The 11,705-nt window shown below is 40.5% G+C and overlaps 1 protein-coding gene and 1 pseudogene across 2 annotated transcripts; one reads left to right on the top strand and one right to left on the bottom strand.

Moving 5' to 3' along the window:
- Window positions 1-2: 2 nt before the first annotated feature.
- On the bottom strand, window positions 3-3,285 carry LOC106576634 (lymphocyte activation gene 3 protein). Its single transcript, XM_014153881.3, has 8 exons — window positions 3,132-3,285; window positions 2,841-2,973; window positions 2,349-2,557; window positions 1,845-2,105; window positions 1,390-1,695; window positions 939-1,196; window positions 481-602; window positions 3-378 (listed from the first exon to the last, which is right to left on the bottom strand). The coding sequence occupies exons 1-8, from the start codon at window positions 3,175-3,177 to the stop codon at window positions 268-270; spliced, it is 1,446 nt and encodes a 481-aa protein (XP_014009356.2). The 5' UTR covers window positions 3,178-3,285; the 3' UTR covers window positions 3-267.
- Window positions 3,286-9,416: 6,131 nt separating this feature from the next.
- LOC106576283 (large ribosomal subunit protein mL51-like) lies at window positions 9,417-11,370 on the top strand (annotated as a pseudogene). Its single transcript, XR_014392402.1, has 3 exons — window positions 9,417-9,750; window positions 10,170-10,277; window positions 10,638-11,370. The product of XR_014392402.1 is annotated as a large ribosomal subunit protein mL51-like (transcript).
- Window positions 11,371-11,705: the final 335 nt, after the last annotated feature.

Below are 11,705 nucleotides of genomic sequence, written 5' to 3'. Positions count from 1 at the left end.
TGAAGTGTTTAGATCATTTTATTCTCAGTGATTCAATATATTACAAAAGTCTAATAGGTGGTTAAGGTGCTGGTAGTGAAAAATAAGGCATACATATACAAAATCAATCACATTTCAAATAAAAGATCAATCACATTTTTTTGGTGAAAGTAGGAAAGAAACTGCTACAATTGTCTGCACTGAATTAATATGTACAAATACCACGTAATCTCCCAACTGATCATAGACATGTCAAATGATTTCAAATGTCATATTGCAGAGTCTCCTCTATTTGGAGATCTCATCTTCTTTCACTCTGTTCCTCTCTCTGTCCTCTCTCTCATTAGCAATGGTGTGAACAATGTTCTCCAGGGCAGGGTACAGCAGGATCAGTTTGCGCTGTAGAGGAGATTAAATAAGTATTACACAAACCTTTTAAAAATGTATTTTCCATGTCAACGTGGATTTAAGGAAAACACACACAGCTGTAGTTGAACGTACCCTCCGATAGTTCCTGTACATCTGCACCAAGACCAACAGCAGCACCAAGAGGAAGAAACCCAGGCCGGCTACCATGGCAACATTACTGGAAGAACCTGTCTCATTATCTCCCATCAGACCACCTGATCAACCAAGACAGAACAAGGATCCATTTTAGCTTACATTTGAGTCATTTAGCAGACGCTCTTATCAAGAGCAACTTACAGGAGCAATTAGAGTTGAGTGCCTTTCTCAAAGGAACATTGACATATTTTTTACCTAGTCGGCTTGGGGATTCGAACAGGTGACCTTTCGGTTACTGGCACACTTCTCTTAACTGCTAGGCTACCTTCCACCCCTATGTCTAATTATGACACATTTTTTACATTTTGCTGATATTTGTTGCATTTGAATTGTGTCTGCATCTACCTAGATCCATGCAAATAGACAGTAAATCAAAGTAGGCAAATAGGACTTACTCATCAAATGTAGGTGGTATGTCACGCTCCCCAGAGCTCCTTCTTTCCCGTGGAATCGACAAGCCCATTCGCCAGAGTTCCTGTCTGTCACTCTGTTGATCCCCAGGACCCTCCCTTTCTGGACGGAGCTCTCTGATTGGGTGCCATTCAGGTCATAGGTCACTCGGACCCACTCGTATTCAGTGACCTCGCTGGCATCGCTGAGGTGACAGGTCAGTGAGACTGGGGCCTTCTGGGTAGACGGTGAGTTGCTGAGCACTGAGTAGAGAGAACACACAGGATCATCATTAGCATTGTGATTGCTAATTCTAAAGCACCATTTGCCCATCTCATCTCAAACATTTACCTTAAATGTTTGCCATTTTGCAGAACGGGGCAACTCACATTAGGCATTCAAATGAGGAGACTGCTACAATATCATACCATCATCCATTTTCTATGCCTGGCTCACCTTGGGCAGTCACCAGCTGCATCTCCCTGGTTACCCGGCGCCCCTCCACTGTCCCTGAGCACCTGTACCTGCCCCCGTCCCCCTGCCCCACTTGCCCCACACCCACAGACCTGTCCCAGGGAGGGAGGGACAGCAGGGAGGACAGGTTGAAGGAGGGAGGGAGTGGGAGAGCAGAGCCAGAGGTGTCCAGTCTCTCCCAGGCTGTGTCTGATGGGGTGAGTCCAGTGGAGAACACACAGGGGAGGGTGACAGCAGACCCCACCTCAGCATACACCTTGGCACTGGCACTGAAGGGGTTAACGATACCTGAGCGAGAGAAGAGACGGGGGAAGACGATGGATAGGAGAGAAGGGAGAAAGACATAGGAAACTTAATATTAACCGTCTTCAATATATCAGCTGCATTTGAATGTTTTATTCCTTCCAAACATGACATCACCATGTCTGAGCCCTCACCTCTCACTGTCAGGGCCGTGGTGGCCTTCCCTTGTTTCCTCCCTTTATGCATTACACAGCTCCAGTTACCCATCATGCCTGCAGATGCTTTGCTCTCCAAAACACTCGCCTGGTTCTTTGAAAGGACATAATCTGCACTATCAGGGTAAACTCGCTTCTCATTGAGCATCCAGCTCACTGTCGCCTCCTGTGGCCATGGAGAGACACTGCAAGTGATGGTCATTTTGTTGCCCTCCACTGGAGCAGGTGGGGAGATGGATACTGTGAAAGAAAGACATGGGTAAGTAAGAACAATGAGATGTTAATCATATTCACAGGTTTATGATATATGTGACTGTATGATAAACAGCAGATAAATATAGTTATACCTTGTTATTACAGCATCTAAATATCACTTTAAAATGACTGTAAATATCACTTTAAAATGACTGTAAATATCACTGAAAGTTCATTTAATAGTCCACACAGTATTTCATATAAGTTACTGTTATTTTAGCTCCTTACCTTTGATGACCCTGAGGAGGATCCTCTTAGAGAGGATTTTCTCGCCATCCTGCACCGTGCAGGTGTAATTTCCGCTGTCCTCCTCCCTCACTTCCTTTATGTACAGGCTGTAGTCACCAGCTCCAACCTCTGAATGGGAGCATCGAAAACGCTGGGCAGCTCCTATTCCCCAGTGCTCCAGTCCACTCTTTCCCTTTCTCCATACCGTCCTGAGAGAAAGATAAAGAGATGTTAAGTTTGAAACATGACACTTGTATTGTACAGACATACAGATCAATGGCAATGCATTGCTATGGTCTCCTATAGAACACTTTCAATACAGAAAAATGTATTAAGAGATCAAGAGAAAGAAAGACCAGGATAGAGAAAGATGAAAAGGGAATCTTTGAGGATATTGGCGTCACAGAGGTAGACAGAGACAGAGAGGATGAGAGAGATGGATAGGGAGAAGGAGAGCATGAAAGACATGGACCGAGAGAAAGGCAGTCGTACCCCTTAAGGTCCTTGCTCCAGAGGACGACGGCTGCAGAGGTGGAGGGAGGGCGACACACGCAGGGTAACACTGCCTGGGACCCTGCCTCTGCGAACATCTCAGTATACTCAGATAGACACTGACACCGACCCCCTGATCAAACACACATACTGTATGAATACACACACATACCCAATCCTCCATCCATAAGCACACATAAAAGCATGTTATAACATTTCTTTATATCAGTTTAAATTGAAACACATTTTAATTTAAAAAACAATGACTACAGACCATCTGTAAGATCTCACCTGTCCCTAACAGCGATGTTCCCAAGAGGAGGAGAATCTGCCACATGGTCTCTTCTCTTTTTTCCTTCCTTCTGAAGTTTTGATCAACAGATTGTTGTTGCAAACCTAGCTTAGTATTTTCTCTCTGTGTCCCTCTTTGATCTCTCTGCTGTTGTGTGTGTTTCTGTCAATTGGGGCTGGGTATATAAAGGCCTGTAGGTGTGAGTTGTGGGAAGAGGGAGGTGTCAAAGCAGGTAGTCCCTCTCCTGGTCATGTGACATGAGCAACGAGGCGGTCTTTGATGCGGTTTGTGTCAGTCTCACTGACGCAACATGGAAACTGTCAGCCACACAAACAGGGAATCCTACATGCTCCCTCCCACGGATTCTCTTTCTCTCTCCCCACCTCTCTCTCTCTCCCCCTTCTCTTTCTCTCTCCCTCCCTCCCCCCTCTCTCTCTCTCCCCCTTATCTTTCTCTCTCCCTCCCCCTTCTTTCTCTCTCTCCCCCTCTCTCTCCCCACCTCTCTCTCTCTCTCTCCCCCCTTCTCTTTCTCTCTCCCTCCCCCCTTCTTTCTCTCTCTCCCTCCCCCTCTCTTTTTTCTCTCTCTCCCCTCCCCTCTCTCCCTTCCCCCCCAACTTTCTCTCTTTTTCCCTCCCCTCTTTCTCTCTGCTCAAGTTCTGCAAAGTTGAATTTGATCTGTTACTCTACCTTTAATTACCTTACAGGTACAGAGTGGTATAAAAAACATTGTATTACAAAACATAAATCATATCATCAGAAACATACAGTACTGTAATACACAGTATTTATATATCCATTGACAGAGTGACCCGTTCATTTTAACCCTGCATTTAGTGTATCTATTGTATTTCTACTCAGTGGAACTTACAGGAAGCTCAGGGTTGCCGAAAGTGTGCACAATCTAACCACTGTATCCTTCCACATTGATCAACATGCAGTTCTCACTGCTGTATGTTACCAGCTCACCAGCATACATGGGAGGACAGGGCCGGTTCCAGTAATGCAAGTCATTGAATGGTGGTTGGCTTTGTTTTGATGGAGAATACATGATGATGATGATGATGATAGTGACTTACATCTCCCTTTACGTCCATTTCTTTCTCGCTCTCTGCCTCAGTCATACAGGGCTATTCTGAAGCTTAGGGACAATATTTGAGTTTATAGTATCAGGTTCCCATCATACCAACTATACTGCTCTATAGTTTCAGACAGACCGACAAACAGATAGATGTTAGACAGACAGATAGATGTGAGACAGACAGACAGATAGATGTGAGACAGACAGACAGATGTTAGACGGACGGACGGACAGATAGATGAAAAAAAGTTGTTTGTGTTCTTGTAGCAGCCATATTTTCCCCTGGTTCAGACAGTAGTGAATCTCTCTGTGCTGGATACATCTTTTTATCTCATCTATCAACCCCCTCCCCCACTACTCTCTTCAAAACCTCAAAACATTTCCATGTAAACCTGTTGAAATCACAGGCTGTGTGTTTTTGGCCCACATTTGGTGGCTCAGTGAGTACATTGGGACCACAACCCCCACCCCCTCCTTCTCTCTCTTTCTTGCTGGCTTTCGGGGTCTGTGAATCAGATTCGTGAGGTGGTCTTTCCTCCTGCTGATCTTTAAATGTACATACTGTATTTAAATACACAGTTAGGCAGTGATGAGGGAAAGTCTTAAACAGACAGATGCCCCTCACATGGAAACAATAGATGACAATGATAATGAAAAAAAAACCTACAGTATGCAAATCAACATGAAGTCGGAAAATATTTCAACTAGATATCTTCAGTAGAAATGTTTCAACAGGATAACTCATTTGTTCCTCTCTCTCATCACGTCACATCACTCAGTCTCGACCTCAATCCAGCACACTAATGTTACAAAACTATAGGAATTGTTCAAATCACTCTTAATTGTGCATAGCATTTTGATGTTGAATTTGTATTTTAATTAGCATTTTGTGTTTGGTCGATTTAAACTGGGCTCATATAGGCATACTTCAAATAAAACAAATCAAACTTTGAGCTGTGAAATATTTCAATACACTTCACTTCAGTTGACAGTGCACCACTGAATGAAATTGAAATGAATGAATGAAATTTGATTTCGGTGTCAAATTGTCAGTTGGAAACCCATTAATTGACACATAAACAAACATTACAATAATTCACTGTGATAATTCACTGATAATTCTTTGTCCGGTGTTCTCTGCAGTGCGCATCGCATAAAGAGTAAAAAAAAACAACATCATAGTAAATAAGGTAATCCAAACAATAATTATATCCCTAGAGCAATTACAACTATACATACATACATATACAAACAAATAAATACAGAAAAATGAAACAGAAGGAATTTGAACCCAGTCTGACTTTTACTGGCAGCTGAGAGGAGGCGGATGAGCGATGAGATAAACTAGATTCTGTCTGCTAAAAGGATGTACAAAGCCTTCAGAGAGTATCACACCCCTTGATTTATACCACATTTTGTTGTGTTACAAAGTTGGATTAAAATATATTTTATTGTCCTCTTTTTTTACACTGATGTCAAAGTGGAAGGAAAATTCTAACATTTATAAAAATAAATATGAAAAATAAAACACTCATACAGTATATCTTGATTACATAAGTAACCCCCTGAGTCAATACATGTTAGAATCCCCTTTGGCAGAGATTACAGCTGTGAGTCTTTCTGGGTAAGTCTCTAAGAGCTTTCCACACCTGGATTGTGCAACATTTGGCCATTATTCTTTTCAAACTTCTTCAAACTCTGTCAAATTGTTTGTTGATCATTGAATATGTTTACATGAACACAAATAATTCGATATTAAACTGATTATGGCAGTAGGCCGAGTATGGCAATAGTCATGTAAACACTTTAACCAATCAATCAAATGTATTCCTAAAGCCCTTTTTACACCAGTAGACGTCACAAAGTGCAATACAGAAACGCAGCCACAGGACACCAGATAAGACAGGATAATTATACCAGATATAAAAGACATAGATTATCGCAGCATAGATGCCTGGAGGCTGAGGCAGGGAGGGGGACACTGTTTACAGTGCATTAAAAAAGTATTCAGACCCCTTGACTTTTTTCAAATTTTGTAAATGTTTTAAACAAACTATTATATTAATCTGACTGTCCATGCAACTGTACTCATTGCTAGACAACCATTTTCAGGTCTTGCCATAGATTTTCAAGCAGATTTAAGTCAAATCTGTAACCTGGTCACTCAGGAACATTCACTGTCATCTTGGTAAGTAACTCCAGTGTAGATTTGGCCTTGTGTTTTAGGTTATTGTCCTGCTGAAAGGTGAGTTCATCTCCCAGAGTCTGGTGGAAAGCAGACTGAACCAGATTTTCCTCTAAGATTTTGCCTGTGCTTAGCTCCATTCCGTTTCTTTTTTATACTAAAAACTCCCCAGTCATTAACAATCACATACCCATAACATGATGCAGCCACCACTATGCTTGAAAATATGGAGAGTGGTACTCAGTAGTGTGTTGTGTTGGATTTGCTCCAAACATAATACTTTGTATTCAGGACAATAAGTTAATTGCTTTGCCACATTTATTTTGCAGTATTACTTTGGTGCCTTGTTGCAAACAGGATGCATGTTTTGGAATATTTTTGTTCTGTACAGGTTTCCTTCTTTTCACTCTGTCAGTTAGGTTAGTATTGCGGAGCAACTACAATGATGTTAACCATCCTCAGTTTTCTCCTGTCACAGCCATTAAACTCTGTAACTGTTTTAAAGTCACCATTGACTTCATGGTGAAATCCCTGAGCTGTTTCCTTCCTCTCCAGCAACTGAGTAGGAAGGACGTCTGTATCTTTTTAGTGACTGGGTGTATTGATACACCATTCAAAGTGTAATTAAGAACTTCACCATGCTCAAAGGGATATTCAATGTTTGCTTCTTTTTTTTAAAATTCAGGCTGTAACACAACAAATTGTGGAAAAAATGTAAGGTTGTGAATACTGTATATGACATTTAAGGCACATTTGTCACGTCCTGACCAGTATAAGGGTTATTTGTTATTGTAGTTTGGTCAGGACGTGGCAGAGGGTATTTGTTTTATGTGGTTCGGGGTGGTGGTTTATTTAGTAGGGCGTTTTGATTAATTATTTCCGGGTTTTTGGGTAATGTTCTATGTTTGCATTTCTGTGGTCTCTGGTCTTTTGTATTTCTATGTCTGGTTTATTGGGGTTGGACTCTCAATTGGAGGCAGGTGTTTTCTCGTTGCCTCTGATTGGGAGTCCTATATATGGGTATGTGTTTGGTGTAGTGTTGTGGGAGATTGTTTCTTGTTTTGCCTGTGTGAGCATGACAAGACTGTTTTGTTGTTCGTGAGTTCTTTGTTTTGTTATTTTGGTGTTCTCTTTATTTAAAAATAAATAACAAGATGAGCATCCACATTCCTGCTGCGTTTTGGTCCTCTATTCCCGATGACAACCGTTACAACATTTTTCTCTCTGTTCAGCAGATTTTTAATCCAGACGTTGAACCTGAAGGTCTACAGTTATCTACAGTACACTCAGTGGTGGAAAAAGTAGCCAATTTTCATACTTGAGTAAAAGTATAGATTTCTTAATAGAAAGTTACTCAAGTAAAAGTGAAAGACAGACAGTAAAATACTACTTAAGTAAAAGTATAAAAGTATTTGGTTTTAAATATACTTAAGTATCAAACGTAAAAGTTTAAATAATTTAAAATTCCTTATCATCAAAACAAAAAGTATTTGTCACATGCATCGAATAAAACCGGTGCAGACCTTACTGTGAAATGCTTACTTACAAACCCTTAACCAACAATGCAGTTAAATAGAGTTAAGAAAATAATTACTAAATAAACTAAAGTAACACAATAAAATACCAATAACGAGGCTATAGTGTATATATAGGGGGTACAGGTACCTAGTCAATGTGCTGGGGAACAGGTTAGTCGAGGTAATTGAGGAAATATGTACATGAACAGAAGGGGTAAAGGGGCAAAGCAGACAGATCAATGTTCTTGTTTTAAAATGTATGGATAGCCAGGGGCACACTCAGACATTATTTACAAAAGATGCATTTGTGTTTAATAAGTCCGCCAGAGACAGTAGGGATGACCACGTGTTCTCTTGATAAGTGCACGAATTTCACCATATTCCTGTCCTGCTAAGCGTTCAAAATGTAACGAGTACTTTTGGTTGTCAGGGAAAATGTATAGAGTAAAAATTACAATATTTTCTTTAGGAATGTAGTGGAGTAAAAGTTGTCAAAAATAGTAAAGTACAGATACCCAAAATAACAACTTAGGTAGTACTTTAAGTATTTTTACTTAAGTACTTTACACCACTGAGTACACTGTGTGTGCAGAGAATAATTCCGAAAAGCCAGTTATGTGGAACAATGATACACCGGGCTGTAAAGTCTCAATAAATGCAGCTATTCTTCTCTCAAACTGTTTAGTTTGAATGTTTTGGTTTTTAAATGTTTTGGTTTTTAAATGCATTTAATTTATTCAATTTCTTACCTATCCACAATAATTCATATCACAAGTTATTATTGATAGGCTATCTCCTCTGCCATATTACATGAGACATTCTTTATATAAACATTCCAAAATGGCCTTTCCTATACATTGCACTTGTGCAAATGTTTTGTAAACCCGACCCGTAAATTTACCAAAATCATGCGGCATCCTGCAATATTATCATAACATCTGGGCGTGCATGAGTATCAGAAGTCAATATAGTTGTAGGGCCATCAATGGAATGTTGTTATATTTTTTGTAATATGTGTTTTTCATTTTTATTTTCCGCTGAAGGACACTGACGTCAAAGCAGAACTGAAAATCAGACCGAATTAATTTCTGCTGCGCTTGCTTCTTTGAAACAGACGCCCATTATTCCATTCAGCTGTTTTTGTTATAGTAAGACTGAAACCATCACAGCGTGTCTTCAGTGTTTATGCGTATGTGGTGGGTGAAAATGTATGAAGTGAATGTATCCACCTAGTGGATAAAATGTAGTCTACAGTAGTTCAGTTTGTAGACCTAAAAAAATGAGAGCCCTATGAACAGATAATTGTTGATGCGGATGTTTAGGAGTTGTACGTTAAATGCGCGTTGCATCTTGGGAATAGTAGTAAAATGGAGGTGCCCGTTTGTCATGCATGACTTTATACATGTCGAAGCTTTAAAACGTGAATTTCGATTGTCTTTGATTTTATTATCATATTAGATTGACGAATACAAGGTCATAAAGATGTGCAGCGCTTCGGGTAAACACGGCATTGCCTGTTTGCTACGCTAGCTTAGCTAGGTCAACTTGTAGGCAAAGAGGAACAGTTTTATTCTAGTTTACGTTACCTCTTGTTTCTGCAAATATTGTACAAAATATTACATTAGTAGCTAGGTAATGTTACTAGGCTGCAGCAATATGTTGGTCGTGTAGCTGTGTGTGCTGTACTGTACCACTTCTTATTTAGTTAGCTAACGTTAGCTATTTTACCTTTCCAGAATGATTGACGACCTCTGTGTATTTCAGGTGAGCTATGTCTCTGTTGAGAGGGTTGCTGAACGCTTGCCACTCCACACAACCAGACAGATAAGCACTGGTAGGTAAGATTAGCACTGGTAGGTACATTGCGATTCAGATGGAATGTTTTGTAGCTGCGGCAGGTAGCCTAGTTGTTAGAGCGTTGGGCGAGTAGGCGAAAGGTTGCTAGATCGAATCCCCGAGCTGACAAGGTAAAAATCTGTCGTTCTGCCGCTGAACAAGGCAGTTAACCCACTGTTCCTAGGCTGTCATTGTAAATAAAAATGTGTTCTTAACTGACTTAGTTAAATAAAATACAAATTTCATAATGATAGGCCTATTTTGCCACACTTTTCCAACCAGGGCCCTGTGAATTTGATACGTAATGTGTATACTACAAATAGGTGTCATACAATCGTTGTTTATACTGTAGTATTACAGTCATTATTATAATTATTGTCAATTAAAGTCTATTGGTACTGAATGTAGCCCAGCTAATGAGATCAAAATGTGTGTGCTGTCCAGTCCGTATGAATGCCATTCCTGAGCTGAAGTAGGTGGACTGAGAAGAGGAGCATGTTTGGGGTTTATGACAACATAGGAATTTTAGGTAACTGGGAAGTTATCAGTTTCAAATCATAGCTCATTTGACCTGATGTCAAGACATTGAGTTGACGCATAACTTTCATATCTTTATGAAAGTGCTGCCCAGTCTCTTGGGACTCAAACCATTTCAGCAACATGACACTGTCCTCTGGACTAACTTAAAATCTACTCTTGGTTACCAGGCAGATATGAAAATGGACACATGCTGAAAATGTCACTTTTTCCCCCTGCTAAAAATGTCATGTAAGGCTTCTGCCATATTGCCAGTTGATACAAAATGGTACAGTGCTGTCTTTTTTGGGGTTAACCAAAACACACACACACTGCTATAACAGGCCTTACATCTCTAACGTGTTGTCTGTAGGTGACTTCAAAGCCCACCCTAAGGACCTGATTGTCTGGGTGAAGGGTTTCCGTGGCAACGGGCTGCAGCGTCTGATGAGGAAGAAGAGGATGGTAGGAGACAGGATGATGACACAGGACAAACACGACATGGAGAAGAGGATCTGCTTCCTCTATCGACACTTCAACCGCTTTGGGAAACATCGCTGATCTGGGACTGAGCGGTCTGGCTAACAATGCTAAACTACTACTGTACTAACAACCTGCCCACTGGACCACATTCAGACTCTAAAGAGAGAAATGTGCACTACTCAGTTATGCCACTTAGATTTATATCAGCCTAAATTACATTTTACATTTTAGTCATTTAGCAGACGCTCTTATCCAGAGCGACTTACAAATTGGTGCATTCACCTTATAATATCCAGTGGAACAACCACTTTACAATAGTGCATCTAAATCTTTTAAGGGGGGGGTTAGAAGGATTACTTTATCCTATCCCAGGTATTCCTTAAAGAGGTGGGGTTTCAGGTGTCTCCGGAAGGTGGTGATTGACTCCGCTGTCCTGGCGTCGTGAGGGAGCTTGTTCCACCAAATTAACACGCAAAACTGTAAAATACATGTTTTGAACCATTATGAACTCCTAGAAGTGGAAATATATACAAATGTGTGATGCTCTATGGTCTGTAAATATCACATTGGGGACTAATGTAAGTATTGTTGTGGGTATGATAATAAACAGAAACTTGTCATTACATTTGAGTGATTTTATTGTAAGGCCGCATTAGTATTTGACCTAAAGGTAGTTAGTCATTTTGACCTAAATTGTTGATCCATGTGAATGTGCCAATAGCAGTTATTTATAAAGTTATATATTCAATAATCAATCAGTTGACCAGATATTAATTTGACTAAGCATTCTCCATATTAACTTGCCCCACGGCCTGGCTAGCACGTTTTCAACGCAACCAACGGGGCTATATTGCTCCATACCGCAGCTCACTGCTATGCAGTAATGTTCGCACTGCCTCCAATCTCGCTTTGTATTCATGGACTAAAGAGGAATAACCGAGTTGTGGTCATGAGGAAA

The sequence above is a fragment of the Salmo salar genome, chromosome 05 (assembly GCF_965601325.2).
Source record: "Salmo salar chromosome 05, fSalSal1, whole genome shotgun sequence".
NCBI lineage: Eukaryota > Metazoa > Chordata > Actinopteri > Salmoniformes > Salmonidae > Salmo > Salmo salar.
This window is presented reverse-complemented; position numbering and strand designations above follow the sequence as displayed.

What these genes read in the sequence shown, in the direction of transcription:
- LOC106576634 (XM_014153881.3), bottom strand. Translation starts at nt 3,177, where the DNA reads ATGTGGCAGATTCTCCTCCTCTTGGGAACATCGCTGTTAGGGACAG. An exon ending in AACATCGCTGTTAGGGACAG is followed by an intron (nt 2,974 to 3,131) that starts GTGAGATCTTAC and finishes GTGTTTGATCAG; the next exon opens with GGGGTCGGTGTCAGTGTCTA. An exon ending in ATACCACCTACATTTGATGA is followed by an intron (nt 603 to 938) that starts GTAAGTCCTATT and finishes TTGGTTGATCAG; the next exon opens with GTGGTCTGATGGGAGATAAT.